This window comes from Glossina fuscipes, unplaced genomic scaffold (assembly GCF_014805625.2).
Source record: "Glossina fuscipes isolate IAEA_lab_2018 unplaced genomic scaffold, Yale_Gfus_2 88, whole genome shotgun sequence".
NCBI lineage: Eukaryota > Metazoa > Arthropoda > Insecta > Diptera > Glossinidae > Glossina > Glossina fuscipes.
This window is the reverse complement of record NW_023998442.1, coordinates 1,092,370-1,113,791: the sequence shown is the minus strand read 5'-3', so window position 1 is coordinate 1,113,791 and position 21,422 is coordinate 1,092,370. Positions and strand designations below refer to the sequence as shown.

At 34.4% G+C, this 21,422-nt stretch overlaps 3 protein-coding genes across 5 annotated transcripts; 1 reads left to right on the top strand and 2 right to left on the bottom strand.

The window, feature by feature from the left end:
• Positions 1 to 334: 334 nt before the first annotated feature.
• LOC119638419 (elongation factor 1-alpha 2) lies at positions 335 to 14,706 on the bottom strand. 3 transcript variants are annotated; one of them, XM_038035187.1, is made up of 5 exons: positions 14,641 to 14,706; positions 7,929 to 8,065; positions 6,769 to 7,700; positions 6,428 to 6,633; positions 335 to 1,810 (listed from the first exon to the last, which is right to left on the bottom strand). In XM_038035187.1, the coding sequence occupies exons 3-5, from the start codon at positions 7,589 to 7,591 to the stop codon at positions 1,451 to 1,453; spliced, it is 1,389 nt and encodes a 462-aa protein (XP_037891115.1). In that variant the 5' UTR covers positions 7,592 to 7,700; positions 7,929 to 8,065; positions 14,641 to 14,706; the 3' UTR covers positions 335 to 1,450. The 3 variants fall into 3 exon arrangements, with proteins under 3 accessions (XP_037891115.1, XP_037891117.1, XP_037891116.1); XM_038035189.1 differs by having other exon boundaries at positions 6,769 to 7,697; XM_038035188.1 differs by having other exon boundaries at positions 6,769 to 7,694.
• Positions 14,707 to 17,742: 3,036 nt separating this feature from the next.
• Positions 17,743 to 19,319, bottom strand: LOC119638420 (cleavage stimulation factor subunit 1). The gene is made up of 4 exons (XM_038035190.1): positions 19,191 to 19,319; positions 18,848 to 19,128; positions 18,211 to 18,794; positions 17,743 to 18,156 (listed from the first exon to the last, which is right to left on the bottom strand). Exons 1-4 carry the CDS (start codon positions 19,262 to 19,264, stop codon positions 17,818 to 17,820), a joined length of 1,278 nt encoding a protein of 425 aa, XP_037891118.1. The 5' UTR covers positions 19,265 to 19,319; the 3' UTR covers positions 17,743 to 17,817.
• A 141-nt stretch (positions 19,320 to 19,460) lies between these two features.
• LOC119638392 (nucleolar protein 16) lies at positions 19,461 to 21,171 on the top strand. The gene is made up of 3 exons (XM_038035151.1): positions 19,461 to 19,600; positions 19,660 to 19,917; positions 20,683 to 21,171. Exons 1-3 carry the CDS (start codon positions 19,503 to 19,505, stop codon positions 20,921 to 20,923), a joined length of 597 nt encoding a protein of 198 aa, XP_037891079.1. The 5' UTR covers positions 19,461 to 19,502; the 3' UTR covers positions 20,924 to 21,171.
• Positions 21,172 to 21,422: the final 251 nt, after the last annotated feature.

The window sequence follows — 21,422 nt, the reverse complement described above, 5'->3', positions numbered from 1 at the left end:
TGCTGTTGGTTTTGCTGGTATTATTATTATTATTATTATTATTGTTAATTTTATTATTATTATTTGTTGTAGTGGTAAGGAATTTAAAATTCCCAATGTGTGTATAGTATAGGATGGTGTTGAGCTGACGCTGAGAAATTAAATCTAAAGAGTTTAACAAAGTTAGAGAGTTAAAGGTATGAATTGAAAGGGGGAGGCATAATAGGAATGCAAACATTAAATTTTATTTCCTGGCATTAGGGAAGTTTTTTGGTTTTCTTTAATAAAACTTTTTTTTTTTTTTTTTGCTTTAAAGCAAGCGAATTATGTTTTTTTTTTCTCTCTCTTTCTGTTCTTTTTTTTTCTTTGTTTTTCATTTTTTTTGTTTTTTTTTTTTTTGAAAACTTAAGAACACTTAACAGATTAATAAACGATTTCACAGTTTGGAGAAAGTATTAAAAATAATATAACAGTGTGTATATGAGTACATGAATATAGAAGTGGTTAAAGGTCACCTCTGCCATGTATGACGACGACGACGACGACAATGCTGCTGATGATGATGATGATGATGGTGATAATGATGATAATGATGAATATAATGATGATGATAATGATGATGATAGTTATGATGCGAGTTCTGTTGCTTAAGCGAATGCTAGTGCTGCTGATGTAAATAATGCCATAATTATAAAATGATCGATTGAAAGTTTTGCCATTGCGGCGATGTTACTATTTGATTATAATAACATTGCTTCTTTTCCGATTTCCTGCGAAATGATTTACGATGTCTGTGCAGATTTAAATTGAAATAATTATAGTATAAAATTAATAAAAATATCATAAAAATTTTAAGTGAAATGCTTTGAAAATTTTCAATATCAACGGTTTTGGTATTGGTGGTTACTTTAAGTGATTTATTACTGAAGCTGCTGATGGCTTTAGGATGTTGAATAAGTTTAAGGAATGATAAAGTGCTGTTATCTTTATCATAATCATTGTCATCAGTAGTTGCTTGAGTAATGGATGATGATGATGACGATGATGATGATGATGATGATGTCTTTTCTATGCTTAATGCTGTAGATTGCGATGACGGTGGTGGTGTTGGTGCTGGTGTTGTTGTTATTATTGGTATTATTAATATTGGTGTTGGTGTGGATATTTGTTTGTTTACATGTATAGTTAAAAGAGTATGTTGTTGCTGTTGTTGTGTTGATTTTTTGGATTTTTTATCATTATCATTATTATTATCAATATTATTATTATTATTATTATTATTATTATTTTTATAATTACTAATCGTATCAGTGATAATAAATTGTAGTAATTGTTTTTTGTTTTTTTCAATAAATTTATGCTTAGTAAATGTATGAGTTTTGTTAGCAATTGTTTTTTGCTTTTCATCATTTGGCGACATGACCAAATAATAATATAATTTAATTGTAATTGTTTGCTGCTGACTCCCTAGTTATTTCTTCTTTTGGGCCTTCTCAGCGGCTTTTGTGACTTTACCCGAGGACGTCTCTTTAAAGGTTACCGATTTAATGACACCAACCGCAACAGTTTGCCTCATATCGCGTACCGCAAAACGTCCCAGTGGCGGAAATTCTTGAAAACTTTCAACGCATAACGGCTTAGTGGGTACCAGCATTATAATAGCAGCATCACCGGACTTAATCGCTTTCGGTTCAGTTTCTGTAGTTTTGCCGGTACGACGATCACATTTCTCTTTAATTTCGGCAAACTTACAAGCAATATGAGCGGTATGACAGTCCAATACGGGAGTATAACCGTTAGCAATCTGACCAGGATGATTCAAAACAATGACCTAAGAGAGATATAAGAAAAAACGGAAATTTATTCATATTTTTTTAAAAATTAGCTTTTAAATGTAAAAGGCCATGAGAATGTCTCTCGTAGAGCCCCTTCGTTGGCGCAAACTCGACTGAGCTGTACAGCTGTAATGAAAGACGTGCATCTGACATAGGTTTTATATATTTTTCAAAGTCTTGAAACAGGCAAAGGGTTACATCTTTGCAGCGTATTTCATATATTGGTTTAAATTGAGACAGATTGCAATAGTTCACAGAGCCATACAGAAAGTCAATATCACAAGTCCATAATCAACGCAACACTTTTTAACTTTTACAGATTAGTTTAACGTGTTCAGCGTGTGCAACCAAAGAAAGTGTAAAAACGCTTTAGTAAGCCATGGTTCACTATTAAATCCCCCGGGGCACCCTACAGTTAATCGATTTGTACCATTTTTAATACCGTTCATCTTTGGGCCAGAACACGTTAGTGCAACAAGTTTCATCAAAAAGCACGATCGGTAGTTTGAACACAAGAACCAAAGACAGACAAGTGGACAGACGGACAGATACGCCTAAATCAAATCATCAAATCTATTCTGAATCGATAAGCACTATAAAAATTGGGTCTCTCTGTCAAGCCTTTCTGGATGTTGCGTACATCCGCAAAAACTTGCAGTACAGGTTCTGTAGAGTATATAATAAAATTTTTACAAAATGTCCAATGGACTTGTTAGGTCCATCTGAACTGCTGATGCCATGATTATTAAGATATTGTGTTCATTCTTTTGGGCATGTTAAATCTGTTGTCAAACTCCTTTTTTCTTGCGAGTGTATACGCGCGTTGATCACAAATTAACGACAATTTCGAAATTTGTTTTGTTTCAGTTGGTTGCCAAGCATTGAAAATAACCTAATATCTGCACTATTATAACAAAATCCCGAGGCAGTGTAACAGTTGTAGCACGGTCACTTTCAATAAAGCCGAATAGACGACGACAATAAATTTTAGAATGACTGGTTAGCCTGGCATGTTCGACATTGAAGAAAGAATTTAAAAAATTAAAAAAATTACGCTTCGTAACAATTAAGGTCAGACGGACCGACTTTTATTAACGTTTTGAACATCACAGCAGGGTATTAGTCATTGCTTGCCATCACAGTGACACGTGACAAATATATATATATATATATATATATATGTACGATGGCGAAGGGAAATCAAAATGCTACCTATAAGTACCGGAGACAACGTGGAAAAGAAGTTCCAAATTTAAGGCTGCTATTGAAGGTTACACAATCAAAAATTCTTCTTAGTTTTTGATCAAACCATGCAAACGATGAGTTTCCATTGTCTCTCTCGTAACTTTTGCAATTCCTTGAATTTTTATAAATTTGATTTTGTTCTTTAACGATTAAATGTCTATCAGGGACTTTTTTTGATCCATGCACGAACCCTATTGGAGATGAATTGAATCGGATCGTTTTTACGATCACTCTTCTTGTAACACATACATATTGTTTAGATTGTTTTGTAATACTTTTGCTGAAATTCGTTTAATCTAACTCGGCTTTTTCTCGCCTAAACATTAAGTTTTCATTCAAAATTGAACATGAATAACAAGTAAAAACATTGTAGTGGGCTGTAGACTTTCCTCTAGGCTTTTTGTAATGAGTCGTTATACGGGAGGTGTTCGAAAAGTGCTGTAGAGTTTCGATCGGAAACATTTTCAGTAGCATTTGTCCTTAGGGCAAAACAAGTCAGTGTATCAAGTTTCATTAATATATTTCGGCTTGCAGGTTGAGTACAAGATAAGAAGATGAACAGACATAGAGATAAGCTTGAAACGATTGAGAAAGTGATTCTGAATTGATCGGTATAATAGGAGGTGGGCCTATCTTAAGTCGCTCTGGGTGCCGCATACTTTCGTTCTTGCACCACAAGTGGTGTATGGTATAAAAGACATTGTCTAATTGATATTAAATCAGCCGGTAACATGAAATATCAAAAACAATACGATATTAAGATAATATTGATTCTAGCATGCGATTCAACTTCAATAGTATTAATTAGTTGATAGTTTATTTATAATTTTTATATAACATATACAATGATGTCATAAAGAAATAAGTAATTCAAGCCAAATGTATGGTTACAACTTTACAACAACTGTAGCAAATGTGAAAATTACATTAAGCTTGGAACGAATCTTTAACGCTACAAATACTAAGTACGACAATTTAATCTTTTTTATAGCCACCAATATGGGGATAGGGGTTTAATCATTTTTTTTTTTTTCGAAATGTGTGCAACACGCAAAAGGAAACTTCAAAGATTGTCTAAAGTATATTTTTATTCTTGATCAGCATGAAACTCTGAACTGATTAAGACATGTCTGTCCGTCTGTGTTGTGTTCTTTGTTGCCACTCTCCTGGTCGCAAAAGTGAAGTTATCGACTTCAAATATGATAGATACATTGGAAAATTTCGCACGCAGGTTGGTATTGAAAATGTGCCAAATTGGTCGTAGCAGAAGCCCGTAGTGGAGCCTAAACTGAACTCAACTCCTTTTTTGCTGAATAAAAATTTGTGGGTTTTTGCTCGTTACTACGAAATTATAAAACATAGGAGGCTGAAATTATTCTAGATTTATTTTATTAAACATTTTGCTCTTTATGTGCAAAAATAGAAAAATCAGCCCTGCCCACACAAAAGCAAAGATATATTATATGCCTAGAAAAGGATTAATTCTAAAATAAATATTGCGGACACCGCGACCTGGAGGATTAATTACTTCTTAATATCACATAAACAGACTTAGAAAGTAGCATGCGACAAGCTAAGTGTGCTAATTCTAAATTAAGTGTGGTAGACGGCACGACTTAGTGGATAATTGTTTTCGTAGAAAGACCTTTGATATGGTTAGCGAATGAAAAGACTTGGAGTATAGAATGCGACATAGATTTTAATAGTGTTGGGTATGCGAGACTCAGCCCTCGCCGAATATAACTTTCTTACTCATTTATTGTCGATTTGCAAGGAAATGATTATAGCACAAGTAATATTGCAAAAAGTTCCAAAATTTATTGACTGCTTTTACTTATACGAAAAGACCTTCAAACGATGACACATCGCTATTTTTGCCGAGAGGCCACAATCGCGCAAATGGAACTAAAAAGCTGAAATTTGGCACAAGCATTCCTTTCTCAAGAACCGACAGTTTTTCTATATTTTCGCCTAAAACCTTTAGGCTCTTAAAGATGAAGAAAAAGACGATCAAGACGATCGTTTTTGGGGGAAGTGTGGGAAGTTGTTATTTTATCCTTTAATCCCTTTAAAAATATATAATATATGTTGCCGCATGGCGCAACATTAGTCGAGCGACACCAACCGGTTTTCAAAATATTTGCCTCAGATTTTAGATCAATATCTCTTGTATCTCTGTAAGCCACGATTATTTATTGTTTCAGTTTTCGATCAGTCATGCTTTTTTTCGGATATACACTGAAAGTTGTTGTCATATACGACAAGTTGTCATCTTTCTTTATCAATTTTTGCAAATATGACTGAACATAGATGGGGGCAAATGTTGAACACGGTCAAGTCGCAACGGAATCTTGCGCTAATATGACATCTTTCAAATCCATTATGTCTGGTCAACATTTTTACTATGGTAGCGAGATTAAAAGTGAGCGAAGTGAATTTATGATCAATTTGTTAGTTATGGGCTGCTGACATTTCTGCCCGACGCTTTAGAGTTTTGTTTTTGAAAACGTTCATTATTGAAAAGAGAGTGAAATTTTGTAAAAATTCTTAAGATTTCTTTGCTATACATTTTGTGTTAAATAGTTTTTATAAAAATCAAATGAAAGATTGGTTATGGAAGTTTAGCAGTCGTTCAAATGGAAAGACTTAGCACAAGTTCGTCAGTGTGAAAGAAAAATTTAGTAGAAAGGTTCGGAAGTAAAGAAATCGTAGTTTCAAAACAAAGTGATTTTCTTCTTTTATTTTCTTTTTTTATTCTCTAGTCAAGTGTTATATACTTAAAAGAGTTCGATAGCTGTACTAAGTAACTATTTGCGTAGTGAAGTACTGCTTCCTTCAAAGCGATAGTCTTATCGATGCCCACGTTTGCCCAAGAATATTACAAAGTATGAGTTCACAGTAGACTATTAGGTACCGTATTCAGTCATTACAGTAGCCTAGAATTACCTATCTATTTAAAGCCTTTATACACTCTATGCGACTTGTGGTATAAGCTTATATTAAGCTTGTCCCTATGTATGCAACACCCACAAAGACTTGAGATAGATGCACCTTTTATTATAATAATCGATTCAGAGAGTTGTTCTGAGTTTGTCTGTTTCTCTATCTGTCTGTCCCTTTAATGAAATTTGCTTTGCCGTCTTTTCTTTTTGCTCAGGGGCGAACGCTATTGAAAACTGGTCTAACCAGACCACTTTTACGACCATTTTCTACAAAACACCTCGTTATATAAATAACTGTAAAGTGATGTAGGTTATTTTATGATTGATCGTGGCCCACTACAGTGTTTTTCCTTGCTCTCATCACCAATTATGTATTCATAAGCAGACCGCTATATATGTAGCATGATAAAAATATATTAAACTTACCTGAGCAGTGAAATCAGCAGCACCCTTGGGAGGGCAATTTTTCGAATCACCAGCCACGTAACCACGTCGCAGTTCTTTAACGGAAACGTTTTTAACATTGAAGCCGACATTATCGCCAGGCAAAGCTTCTGGCAATGCTTCATGATGCATTTCAACAGACTTGACTTCAGTAGTCAAGTTAACAGGAGCGAAATTTACCACCATACCTGGCATAGCAATTAAGACACAAAAGTATAAGAAACAGAAAGAAAAAAGCATTAGTTTTGAGAATAATATTTTGAAAAATTATTTTAAAAAAAAATGTATTTTTTCATTATACGTTTAACTAAGCTTAAGCTTACCTGGTTTTAGTATGCCAGTTTCGACACGTCCTACTGGGACTGTACCAATACCACCAATTTTATAAACATCCTGTAAGGGCAAGCGCAATGGCTTATCGGTGGGACGTTGGGGCGGCATAATAGCATCTAAAGCATCGATTAAAGTTTTACCTTCAACTTTGCCCTCTTTACGTTCAACAGTCCAACCCTTAAACCAGGGCATCTTCTCAGATGGTTCTAACATATTGTCACCGTGCCAGCCGGAAATTGGTACAAATGCCACGCTAGCTGGATTATAACCAATTTTCTTGATATACGATGAGACTTCTTTTTTGATTTCCTCGTAACGTGCTTCACTATATGGCGGTTCGGTTGAATCCATTTTATTAACACCGACAATCAATTGTTTAACGCCCAAAGTGAAAGCGAGTAAAGCGTGTTCACGTGTCTGACCATTCTTTGAGATACCGGCTTCAAATTCGCCGGTACCGGCTGCAACAATCAAAACAGCACAATCGGCCTGCGAAGTACCGGTAATCATGTTCTTAATGAAATCACGATGACCGGGTGCATCAATGATGGTTACATAATACTTTTGCGTTTCAAATTTCCACAAAGCGATATCGATTGTGATACCGCGTTCACGTTCCGCTTTCAATTTATCCAAAACCCAGGCATACTTGAACGAACCTTTGCCCATTTCTTGGGCTTCTTTCTCGAATTTCTCAATCGTACGCTTATCGATGCCACCACATTTGTAAATCAAATGTCCAGTCGTAGTCGATTTACCCGAATCAACATGACCAATTACGACAATGTTGATATGAGTCTTTTCCTTGCCCATTTTGCGAAAATAAATCTCAATTAAATAATTCCGTACAAAAAAATCAAAGTAACGCTCCTTTGGCTCTTCTTGAAGTTGAATCGCTTTATCGAAAATCTAAACCCTTCTCCTCCCCACCAAAAACAAAAAAAAGAAAACAAGAAAAAAAGGAAATATGTATCTCTTGTAAGTTACCAAAGCCGAGAAAAGTGTAAACTTAAAAAAAAAAAAAAAAAAAGAAAAAAGGCGTGACCCTGTGGGTGGTCAGCTAAGCTGTCACGTTATGTGTATACCTTTTGCACACTACATATATGCATAGAAAATGAGGTCAACGTTTTATTAAAACGATGATACTTACGATTTTTTCCCTTTTCTGTTTTTTTCAAAATTCTTTTGATGCTTTTATGAAAACGTCTGTTGTCGCTTTTCAAAATTGCTTTGTGCTTATTAACAAATTACCGTAAGATTGTTGTTAACATAAATTTTAACGGAAAGCTGTAAAAGTTAATAGAAAACTTTTATTTAAAATAATTTTGTTTTTTTTTTTTTTTTTCGTTTTTGTTTTTAATTTCACAATATTTTCCCATATCCTTCTATTTTTTTTTTTTGTTTTTTTGGAAATTGCAAACTTTTCTTTAAATTTTCGATAATATTTCTTAACTTCTTAATTGCTTCTAAATTTTTTTTCAGTTTCATTTAATTTGCAAAATTTTGCAAGAATTACCGTTAGAGAAAATTTTTCACTGTCTGCTCTTTGTCTCACTTGCGACGTCTGATAGGAAAAATCTTTTTCTCCTTACTGCTTTGCGAAATGTTTGTTCGTGATTATTTCTGCTTGTGGTTAATGTTTTTGTTGTTTTTGTTGTCTTTTTTGTCACTCGACTAAAAATCAATAACTATTTCCGAGTCTGTACCGCTTAGCTCTCATCACTTGCCTTCATGCATAAGAGTCGCTTATAAGAGTCGTCGTTGTCGTCGTTGTCGTCGTCTAGGCATACATAAAATTTTCCAACAATTTTCTTATGGAGAAATTTCTCACGACGATACCGACAAAATTGTTGTTGATGCATTGCGCGTTCGTTATAAATCGTTTATTATTCGTTTTCATTTATTATTATTGTTTTTGTTGGTATTCTCATCTCCACGTAGTCTAAAAACTAAAAATCAATTCACATGATGTTCCTTTAAGTGCTCAGATGATATGCAAAAATATAAATTCGTCAGTCACCCATAACCATTAGTTCTCTCGTATTTTGTTAACGCATGCCATATGCAACTGTAGCAGAGCAGAGCAGAGTGTATGCAACATACACTCAAAAAAATGTTCTCACTATTTATACCCTACGCCGCTTGTAGTAAATGAGTATATATTCAATTTGTGCAATACAATAAAGGACTTGGGTTAAACCCACCTTTCAGTGCGCTAAGTTTGTCTGCCCGTCATTTTTTTGTGTGTTCAGTCTACAGGCTGCAATTTTCCAGATATTTTGATGAAATTTTTTACAACGACGTGCTTTGACCCAAAGATGAATGCTATTGAGATTGGTCTAGATCGGACCAGTTTTTCAACTGCTGTCCATATAATGACTTGTACTGAAAAGTAGTTATGTGAATAACTGTAGGTTGGTGCAGGGCACGGATGGACCGAAATCCACTCTAGTGTTTTTATTTATTTGTAAAAATGATTTCGAATCAGTCCTCAGTCATTTACGAAAAGTAATGAAGAAAATTATGATTATTTCTGTACCTCGTTTCTTCTAAAGGTTATAATGTGTTTTATTGGTTGTGGGGTTGCTGTAGTTGAAAATTTGTATTTGTTGAAAATGTTTCGCATTGGACAAATTTTTCGAGCAGTTTTTATATATCGCCTTAGTTTGAAAAGCCGTTATCTGAACAACTTTAGGGTGGTGTAGGGTAGTTTTACTAGTTTTTTCTTTTATCAGTGCTACAATGGAAAGAAATGGTTCTCTTAGTACTGTTTGTTCTAATTATCGTTTAGAGTCGAGTTAATCCTTCAGTATCTTCTGAATAATTCTTTATTACAAGGTCCATGTCCATGGCAAGGCACGAAAATTGGGACGACCGGCCGACACTTGTCACTTTTTTATAGCAAATCAAAGGCTTCGAAATCCCCATGTGCGGCCGAGTAGGCAAAAGATCGCAACTAACAGTTCAATGATCGCGGGTTCAAAGGCAACGGAGTAGACGGTAAAGGCCTGAAAATGTCAAGTTTCATCAACTGCCACTCTGTCGGTTGTTCCTGGTAAATTCGAGGTCGCAAAAGTTCTTATAAAAAATTGCAGCCTCAGCGAAAGGCTAAGCAGTAATTTTAAAAGCAGGCTTGACGAAAGCATAACAACGCTAGCAATAGCGTTAAGATTGTAACCTTGTACTGATCTAAAGTTATTTTATTGATATTTACAAACACCATCTAGAACTGCAAGCCACAAACGAGCTTGATTAGCCCACGTCAGTCGCGGGTGACCACCTCTCAGTAATTTAGAACTTATAAATATATATTATAGCACAAAGTGAGCTAAAAACCATTTGTAAAGAAAAAAATACTCCGATCGATTAGTTAATTAGCAAAAAAAAAAAACTTACAGCCCTATGCTGGTCCTGTGATCGATCACTAGCCATAAGAGAGGACTGTTTGTTTTCTTTTCAAAACGTTTATGACTTTGTATCAAATTTCTTAGTCCATAGTAGTAATCTGCTTTTCTCGGGCGCTGTGACTGGTCGCTAGGCTTAAGCGAGGACTATTTAAAACGTTTATGACTCTTCAACACAAGCCTTGTTATAAACTAACGCTGTTAGGTGACGAAAAACACAAGCAAAAAATATCTTTTGATTTGTGACTTGTCTGTCATGTTGCTCAGAATGCGGCTGTCAGTCTATTTAAAAATGAAAGACATATTTTTGATTCCTAAAATCGATCTCAGGCCTAAGGAACGTTATCTGCCAGTATGCGTTTTTTTATTTTTCGAAATAACTTTAGAAATTTCTAAAATTTTTTCATCAACGTATTGATAATGATCAGACGAGCAGGTATTACTCTGATAAATTTAAACTTTATAGAGAATACTTTTGCCATATTTAGTTTTCTCGGACTTAAGGACTTAAGGGCTTAACTCATTGATTGGTTCTAAAATGTATATCTTCGTTCTTTTTCGCTATTTGTTTCTTCTGCTCTTTTTCATGCCACTAGCGTTCAATTGCAGGGATATATATCAATGTACGTAAGTAATCATGTCAATACCGGTCGAGTCACCAAATGTTTCATCCAATATTAATCAGACTTAAGCTACGAGTTATATATATAAATATATATATTTAAATATAAGAAACGTTTCCTTCCTGTATATATATAGAGACATTCCTTTGGTTGGATTTTTATGTAGACAAAATATGCATATATATATATATATATATATATATATATAAATATATGTATTCCTTTAGGTTAAATGTAACTTGCGCATTGCAACAAATGCAAACAGACGACGCATGACTTCTTAGTGCTGAGATTTTTTTTCTTTTCTTTTACATGCTTCCTAAAATTATTTTCCATTATTATTATTATTATTATTATTTTTTTTTTTTTTTTTTATTTTTTTAACACTCTTGTTTCCTTTAAAATTTTATTTTTTTTGGTGTAAATTTTGTCATGATTTTTGTATCTCTTTTTTTATTTTATACATCTTTTTTTTTTTTCATTGCTTTTTTGAAGAAGTTATTTTTAATTTGCAACCTTGTGTTAACTGAAACATGTGCAGAAAATTAAGTTGAATGCAAAATTATTTTGTATTGCATGTGAAATATAGACAGACAGACAGACAGATATAACGATGTATAAGAATAAATTAATGTTATAACTAACTTTTCTCAACTTAAAAGAAGACAAGCTTGAAAAAACTATATAAAGCTGTACCAAAGTGTTTTTCAAAAATACCTTTTGAAATATTTTCCAAAATTCTGATTCTGGAATTTATTCATATAAGAAAATAAAATGCTCGGAAAAGCCCAATTGCTTAGTTTATCGAAAGCGCTTGCACAGTAAATTAGATTTTCTCGTTGATACTATCAACCTTGGTAAGTCCTTTTAAAAAAACTGAAAAATTTGATATATCAGTTTAGCCTATGTTGAAATATCCTGAATTCATTGAGGCGTCTAACAATAGAGAATACATATAAGCAATTAGAATACATACAAGCAAATAATCCTGGTTTCACAAAAAAGTATAAGAGTGCTTTGTGGTGCTAGAAATCCTAAAATATATCGCGTTTCGCTGAAATGAAGGCAAGCAAGTCATGGGCAGATCGCATACACAATGCTGAAGTCCTGAGAAAAATAAAACAATGATCGTGAGATATTAAAATATATTGAAAAAGAAGAAGAGCTGTGTAATTTGGACACATGGAAAACATGAAGTCCTACATATAATAATGGAATGTCCTATCGAAGAGCGTATAGACATTGGGAGAAGGCAAAGGTCGTAGTTGCGTTATATTCGCAATTGGACAGGGTTGAGAACTAACAGTGAAATTATATACACAGCTAGGAGATTTTTGGCTTCACTTAATGATATAACTTCGTAAGCAATAATATCATGAAAAAAAAAAAATGTGGGCATTTATACCCAGTAATGGGTAATAAAAGAAGAAGTCAAAAAAACTGCTATCATAAAGGGTTTGCTTTCCGCCTATTCTTTCGTTTCTATACCCTACAGCACTTGTGGTAGAAGATTTACTAAGCTAATGCGGACGTATGTAAGACGCAGAAGAGCTGAAGACTCTCTATTATTATACCGATCGATTCAGAATCATAATTTGAATTGTCTGTCTGTCCGCCTGTCTATCTAAATTTGTATTCAAGCTACAGGTAGCAATTTTCGAGATATGTTGATGAAATTTGATGCAGTGACATGTTTTGACTCTAGCACGAACGCTATTGAAAATGGTTCAGACCGATCTCCCCATACAAGGCCCTACTCCGAAAAGCCGTTATATGGAAAAAAATTGTAATTTTGAAAATTTCTCGGCAAAAGTAGCTAAGTAGTGTTATTTCGGCATTCTAAATTGGTGTGAAAACTTTAAATCGGCTGAGGGCAATTTTTAAATCCTCTCTCATACAACGGAAACTGGAGTTCATACGACACAAAGGTATAATATTCAAAGCTTCATGATGAAAATTATAACATAATAGTAATTTAAGACAAAAAAATTGACGTACCATATTTGGACCGTGAAAATATTCATACAGGTCATATAAAAAGTCCTTGCGATTTTTCACTCAGGATGGCGTTAATGCCTAGATATCGGGCAACACTCACTTGATTGTCTTAAGCGAAAGGTGACATTTTATCTTACATTTTTTTTGAAAATACTTTTCTAATTCGTTGCTCGCGTAAAAACGGGTCGAATATCCGAAGAAATACGCTATGTGATGCTTTTTTTCTACAGGTGACCGAAGGCCCTAGGTGTGGTTTCCTCGATTCGAAATTTGGACGTCAAAAATGCATTCTGCTCTGGCCGAAAATGTCGTTGAAATTTTACAACTGGTGAAGCACGCAAGCTGTACAGAATAGGGGTGGCACTGAACATTAACCACGTGACAGTTTGGAATGATATGAAAAGAGCAGACTACTAAATGGATCTCTAAGCCGAGAAAAAAACCGCAAAGACTTTTCAAATGACCCATTATTTTTTACAGCTCAGTTCATAGTGCACACATTTCGTAATAGTCCAAGTAACCCAAAACAATATATGAAAAAAATTTCATAATTTTTGTTAATCATTCACCGATTGGGATCATTTTCACATTAACTTTGATGTAAACTGTAAAGCCTTGTTCTTAAATGCAGTGTTAACCATTCTTGCATCAATACCTTGAATAGCCCTGTTTTGAACAATTAGACTCACATCAGTCTGCATACTATCAGTGAGAGTTATTCCGTCGTTAGGGATAATTACGCCGGCATTTGCCTCGAAATTTCAAAGAAGCTGTTCAAAGTGCTTGTACTAATTTTATTAAGAATACCTCCTTATAAAGGGTAAGGTCCAGTTATACCGTAAGGTATATATAATTTGTAGGCACTCTACTGTTGGCCTTAAAACTTATTCGTGATTATCGGTTGAAATCATATATGCAAAGCTTTTGGTTTCAATTTTAATTCTCGTGACTGTGAGAGCGGGTGTGGTTGATTCGCTTCAGATATTCTCAGATCGGATCAAGGGATAATTATTTGTCACTCTCTTCACCAAAGTTCAGAAACCAAAAGCAAAACCGAACAATTTACTTCACTTTGTGGAAATTTGGGGAAATTTTCTAGTACCAGCGGACTGATTGGAATCATTTTTAGAATTATAGCAAATATATTTAACAAATTCTTGGAAAGAATAATGCTAATTAGAAACATCGAAATTTTTTCGATGCAGTTACACTTTTTAGATACACAGGCAGACAGACATACAGAGAAACTAATTCAAGAATTATTTTTTTAAATATATCTGTGTGTGCACATCTGAGACAACCAAATTAGCATAAAACGCTTCTCCTGTAGTGATTAACAAAATTGTCACAATTTTTACACACATGTCACACATGTAACGCCATATTCAATTACGAAACTTTTTTTTTTTTTTTTTTTTGCTTTTCTTTAGCAAAAGACTTTTGCTTTTAATTTTATGCTCTAAACTTGAAAAAAGTTTTTAAACACTTCACAAGCATTATGGCTTATGGAAAACAAGTATTAAATTTTTGAAAAAATTAAAACAAAAAAAAAAAAAGAAGAAATTCTTATAACACCGGCCGGCCCTTAAGAGAGTATGTATTATATATTCACGCGTATACACACTTATACATCTATGTATGAACATATATTGAACGAAACTGAATAAACTGAATTCACATTAGTGCACTTAATTTTGATATTTGAAAAATATTTTTAATAAACGCTTACCATTTAATTAATTAAAAATAATTGATAAAGTTTTTAATTAGATGCTTGCAATTTCTTAATGAAAATTTTTGATATTTTCTTAGATGCCACAAAATATCTGCCACTTACCTCGAGCTCTCGAAACGGAAAGGCCGATTTTCACAATAGTCAAGATGCACATGCGCTGGAAAAGCGCATTACATTGCTCCCCATAATTGTCTGTTATATATATATATATATACACATATATATGTATATGTATATAAATATATATGTATGCATATGTATGCATATAACAAATACATATGCAAACTTTGCAATTTTCTATCGTTACGTTCGCACTTGCTTGCATATCAATATCAATGAGTGAATGAATGCACCGTTTTACTTTTTGTCAAGAAAATGAAATAAAAACTCGTAAAGCAAAAGATACTTTTATAATTTTAGAAAATCTATTTAATAATTTATATAACAATTGTTTTATGTTTATTTTAGATTTCGCAATAAACTCTTAAAATATATAAGTTGAACATATGTCTATGAAAATTTTAACAAACATTGAAAAAACTTTACTACCAACCTTTTTTTGACTCTTCAGCAAATGCGGGACTAAGAAGATCCATATATATATATGAATAATAAGAATATTCGTGAATTCGTAAATTTAAACAACAAGTAAAAACACTATTAGCCAAGTAAAAGCCTAAGTAGCCTTCACCACCCTACAGCTATTACCATTTGGGTGATCTCTTACTGTCCGCGGCCATAACCACTCTTGCCTTCAACCCTCTACATGTCCCAATAGGCCCTCCAAGCACTATCCTTTCTCGAGGAAATAATGCTTCCAAAGTTTCCATGGCACACCACACATCCGGCTAAGCCCTAGCCCTCTTAAATATCGCTCTCTTGCGGTTTGATGAGCTCCATAAAAGAGAACCAAAAGGGGGAAGGAAAATGCTCCCTTTTCAATACAAAAGAGAACCCTCTTCCAAAGCACCTCTTAAAGTTTCCAAGATAAAAACCCGTCACCGAATTATAGATAGCAAGCCTTAAACTCTTTTCTGCCATTGACTATACTCCTCTCAAGAGCGAAAGCCTTAAAAGTAACAGTCAATGTTTATAGGGAGCACCACGACACGGTGAGGGTTTCGGCACGTCTATGTTCACCCTTTGGGGATCCCATGATACCGCTCCGGTATAATTAAAATTGCTAGGATTAAGGACTATTTTTTAATATTTTATTTATTTACCTTTTTTTTGTGTGATTATATAATATAAACAGGCGCCATGTAGAATAACACCTGTGTGATGTAAAACACTGGATAAAACATGTCAAAAATTTTGATAGGCGATTTCTATAGGTAAAAACTATAAAGAAAAAATGGTGAATACCAATGTACATAACAGTTGAGTTCGACGGTGTTGACCTTCCTTTAGATAAAACAAAAGCTCTCTAGTTCTTGACCTTTCTCTATATAAAATAACAGTTTTCCATTTAATATTATTGATTTATTTAGCATACGTCGACGCTAATCGTGAAGCGCTCAAAATCCTTCGTTTTGCAAATGCATTACTTTTGTTGTTTATTTGAAGAAATCTGCTGCAGAAACCCACCAAACACGTTCATAGGCTTATGATGATGCTGTTTTATCGCATCCCAATTGTCAGTTTTGGTTTCAACAGTTTCAAAATGGCGACACGAATTAATTGTAATTGTCATTTTTTGGTCACTTGGTGCAAGAGTAGTCCAGAATACGTTGCATCTCGAATGGAAAGTTCTGCTACACCGTACGTACTAATCAGACGTCGCACTTCCGGATTACCACTTGCTCATGTCACTGCAGCAAGGCTTGGCTGGCGCACGGGCCGGCAAAGTTGAATATGTGCGAAAATGGATCGGTGGATGTATCGGTGCGAAACCAATACAAACTCTTTCGACATGATATCACCGGTGGTATTGTGAAATGTTGTAGAAATGCCTTTTTCAAGAGAGAACACTATCAAATTTTTTGCAAGCATGTATTATATTTAGAAAGCAAAAAGAAAGAAAATTAAATTCCATCGAGACCGAACTTTTTATACCCATCACAGTTTACCCCCAAATAAGACAAAAGAAAGAAAAGAAGAAAATTCTCGTGCTCTGCAATTTAGAGTCGGCGCAGTTAATTTCTTCTATTTTCGAAATAAAAGTTGTTGTCGTAGGAGCGTGTAAGCGTTGTAGGCATGTCCTTTGAAAAGTTTAGGTCAATTTCAAATTCTTTTGCAATTTTGTAGGCGATATTTTCATTTTCGCTAACGGGAGAATGCTTACCACATATAATACACAACGCAAACAAACAGATGGACAGCCGGACAGGCGGTCATATTCATCCAAAAAAAGACCCTACAGAATAAGATTGAAATTAATCAATTGAAAATTGAAAGAGTTAAAAAGTCACTAAGAATAAAAAACGAACTTTTGGTACAGTTATCAAGCACCACGAAAGTTTTGGCTACGATTACGAACCAAAACGAAAAGTCATTTCAGTCAATTTACTTAATAAAGACATACGGCTTATACTAACTTAGTTCTGCCACCTTAATTCAATCCTGACCTTGATGCTTGTCACGCTTCACTTCAATATGTCCCGGTTTAACTAAACTTCGATTGCTAACTTGGTCTTAACATAGGTGAGCCTAGTTAACTTTTCAACTGAGAAGAGCTTACTTGAAGCAATTCTAAAGTTAGTGATTCATAGTTCGAATAACTTGTTTTTAAGTTATTAAATGAACAGTCACTTGGTGTAGCCGAATAGATCAGTATCTAATTTAGGAAATTATGTTTAAAACTTGTAAAACTCCAAATGCATCCGAATTATTTCTACCTGAATGATCAGTTTCTTAACACTCTGTATGTTTCTTGATTTTATTAATGGCAGTTTTCTTCAAGCTGAGTGGGTATGTCCTCTACAAAAAAAATTCGATCACTATAAATATGCTAACGTGGAACATGGCACTTTTCTGGTTTGCTGTTAACACGCGGTACTCTTTGGACAACTTTTAATATCCTGACTTTACATCTGAATGATCTTTTCTGTTCATCACATTTACAGTTTTGTTGTTTAGATGGCAAAGGTCATTCAGCAATATATTAGGGATCGCACAAGGAACTATTGTAAGCTTCTTATAAAAGAGTTTATTCTAAATTATTCATAAAATATAATTTTCGATCTGTACCTGCGTTCGGCTTCTTTTTTTTGGTAAGATTTTCGATTTTTCTTTAAATCTTTATTTAAAAATAATTATAAATCATTGAACTGTACATTTTTATTGACTATTAGAACGACGATACCAAAAACGTGCGCGAAAATCGTCTGAACATGTGAGGAAAGCCGGCGAATTTGGCGAATGTGTGATAAAGCGAATTGGACCATTGTGGCCCAAAGACATCAAATTTAGGCGGCAGCTGTTACGAGAATTCCAAGAACATAAGGAAGTGGTGGCTTCGTCAGGAAATAAAACGTAGTCTTCAGTGTGATTAAAAACAGCTTGCGTATTATGTTCTTGTTTACCCGTAGTACCGGCTCCAGTATATGTCTGTACGGGACGACTTGTGCAAAGTTCCCAAAGGTAAACTAAAGAATCTTTGCCAGATGAAAGTAAATACTAAAGAGAAATATATGTGTTTATATAAATAGGTAAAAAGTTTTTTAAACAAACCTTTCCATTGCGTGTAAACTGAAGCGAGCATATTTCGGCGCCTCCATGCGCATCAGTTATGGTGTTAATACAACGACCGCTCACTCCGTCCCAGATTTTTATAGAACCATCTAAACTCCCAGTCGCATACAATTTAGCAGTTGGCGCATATTTCACACAGGTAATACAGCCCTTATGATGTTGGGCTGGTATAGCACTAACAAAGCACTGAGCTGTGTGCACGTCATAAATTCTTAATACTGAATGTTCGGTGCCAATGGCTACATAATCTCCCGTAGGATGAAAAGATAAGCAAGTAACTGGTTGACAATCAGTTAGAACCTTATGAGCTTTCTTAACGGATGGCTTGGCAATGTCAAATAATTTGACAGTGCCATCACGAGAACCGGACGCTAAAATATGATCTTTAGGATGAAACTCTAAATATGCTACCTCATCAGTGTGATCGTACAGTGTGCGTATAACCGGATGTCCCTGTTGTTCTCGTCCCGATTCCATTTCTTCGGGTGCAGATTTAGCGAGCATACGTTCAACATCGAGTATTTTTATGCTTGCATCCACACTGCCGGTTGCCACCAAAGTTCCTATAAAAATAGTGATGTGTAATCTTTAATGTTTTGCAAAAATCTAACATTACCATCATGGCTGAAGGCTCCAGCACGACAAGATTGCTTGTGCGAAGTAACATAAGCCGTCTCGTAGGAAGCCGGCTCTGGCGCCAATGTGGAAGCATCAGGTTCAAATTCTAGATCAATGCCTGGCAAAACTTCATCTTTAGACGTAGGTTCCTTTTCACATAAAGCTTGCATACCAGCAATCATAACGTGCAACAAACGTTCACTCGGAGTGCATTCATCAGCTTTAACTAACATGGACAATTCAATTGCAAACTTTTCCAAGCCATCGTACATTAATTGACTATAAAATATTAAAGAAATTTATATTGCTTGCGACGTAACAGTAACGACAGGAGGATTAACCTTATCATGAGCCGATAAAGGATTTCACGATTTTTAACTAAATTGCGAGGATCCAAAATCTCAATATCGCGCATTTTTTATTTTTAATTTTTAAACAAGTCTTTGCAAGTGGTTTGTTTTTAATGCATAAACAAATGAAAATACAGTCAAAATACCAGAGCATAAAGGAAATAAAGCAGTAAACTACAGTGTATTCATAATTATCAATCATTCACAATAGAAGTAACTCTTCAGCTGCCGGGTAGATTGTCACACACGTGTGAAGAGGTTTGGTGTGTTTCGCATTTTGTTTATTTTTTTCAACATAAAAAAATGAAAATACGCAAAGTTCATCGCCGTAAACGTTATCGTTATAATGTCAACAGGAAGGCCTTAAATCGAAAGCATAAATCTACAGGAAAAATTAAAGAGTACATTTTGCTATTATAGAAAAGCTGATGGCATGCATGTAATAATTCGTTCTTTCTAGTCCCTTTTTAAAAACGTTGTGGGAGGATCGTAAGAAGCCCCGGACAAATTTTAGAGAAATGGGTTTATCTGTAAATCCCAATAAAACGATACCTATTCCCAACTACAGAGCAGAACGGCTCAAATTAACAAAATTTATTAATGGTTTTGTGGAGGAGGAAATGACTGAGGAAGAGTTACAACCGTTGAAACCGAAACGGGGAGAAGTAGTAGGGCAACTGGAAGAGTTGGCAAAAGAGAAAGCTGATTCTAAATTAAGGTACGTGGTTTTCATTTCATATTAAAATCGGATATATGTGTATGAACTTTTTCCGAAACAACAAACATGACTTAACAAGTTGCCTTTATATTTCTTCACAAGAAATTATTATATGCTACATACTTAAAGGGGTATACTCTAGGAATTAAACAAATTGGTTATAGAGATGGTAATGAGAACGAGTTTTATTAGCCTGATAGTTGTAGTTGTTTGACATCAATTTCGGTATTGGCAAAAAGTCGCACTTTAATAGTTTCCGGTATCCCGATCGCGCCGTGTTCTCTTCAACATAGCGGAAAAAACAAAATACGATGGCTATAATGTTCGTCGCTTTGGGGTCGAATATTGGGACGCCCCAGGAGATTGCTTGGAATGGCGAAAGACGATTTCCCAACATAATCAACCATGTCTTTGGTTGTCTTTGTTTACAAAAGGACAATTTTTTCCTTTCTTTATTCTGTATATCTCCTAATAATGTAAAAAAGACTCTGACAATCTCGCAGTTCTACGTGTACTTGAATTGTCTGCCTGTTATCAAAATATGTAATCAAAATGTTCTCCAGCCAGACACTATATTCTTACACTGCTTTTTTTAACAAAATTGAAATAAACTTAAAAGTCACTTTAAATCTTAGTGATGACCTGTATAATGATCACTTAGGTTAAGTCATACGAGAGTTGTTTTTCATATTCCACAGATGATTACCACCTGCGGACAATGTTATTCTTTTTCGTTTGTTTTTTCTCTTTATATATCTTGCTTAGATTACCAAAAGGAGTAGTTCAGCATTTAATTTATTTTCTGGATAAATATCAATTGAATTATAAAGCCATGGTTGTGGATCGTCGTAATCATTATCAATGGACCTGGAAGCAATTTCGCAGTAAAATAAAACAATTTATGAGTATACCTGAACAGTTTAATAAATATTTGTTAAAGAAAAATTTACCAATTAATGAAAAGCTACCTTGGCCTGAATACGAGTCGGATAGCGAATGGAAATAATTGCTAAGATTTACAATACTTAATGTTTATTAATAATAAAATTTATCATTTTAAATAGTGTCTATCATCTTTTTTTGTCGATATACTAAGGAAAATAGTGTTAAGCATGCTTGCTAATATGAAAGCGATTAGCTTTGGAAAAGACCCTTCAAAGAAACTAGCGGATGTCAGTGGTAATATGACACTGCTCGCAACTACCTCTTCTCAAGTCACGATTACTTCTTAGATCTATTAAAAGCAAATAGACTATTGCTGCTCAAGCGAAGAATTTAACAGGTACTGCCAGTCACGCGAGATCATCAAGATTTAGAAATTGTTCAGTAATTCTGATAAGTTCGGCGTGCCCACAATCTTCAGACTATTACTGAAGCTGAAACAAAATAAATATAAATAATTAAATAATTAATATTAAGATTTCGAGAAGAGTCTATTTTCAAATAAATAAATAAGTCTTTATATGCATGTGCCCGCCTGGAAATATATATGACAAATACCTGAA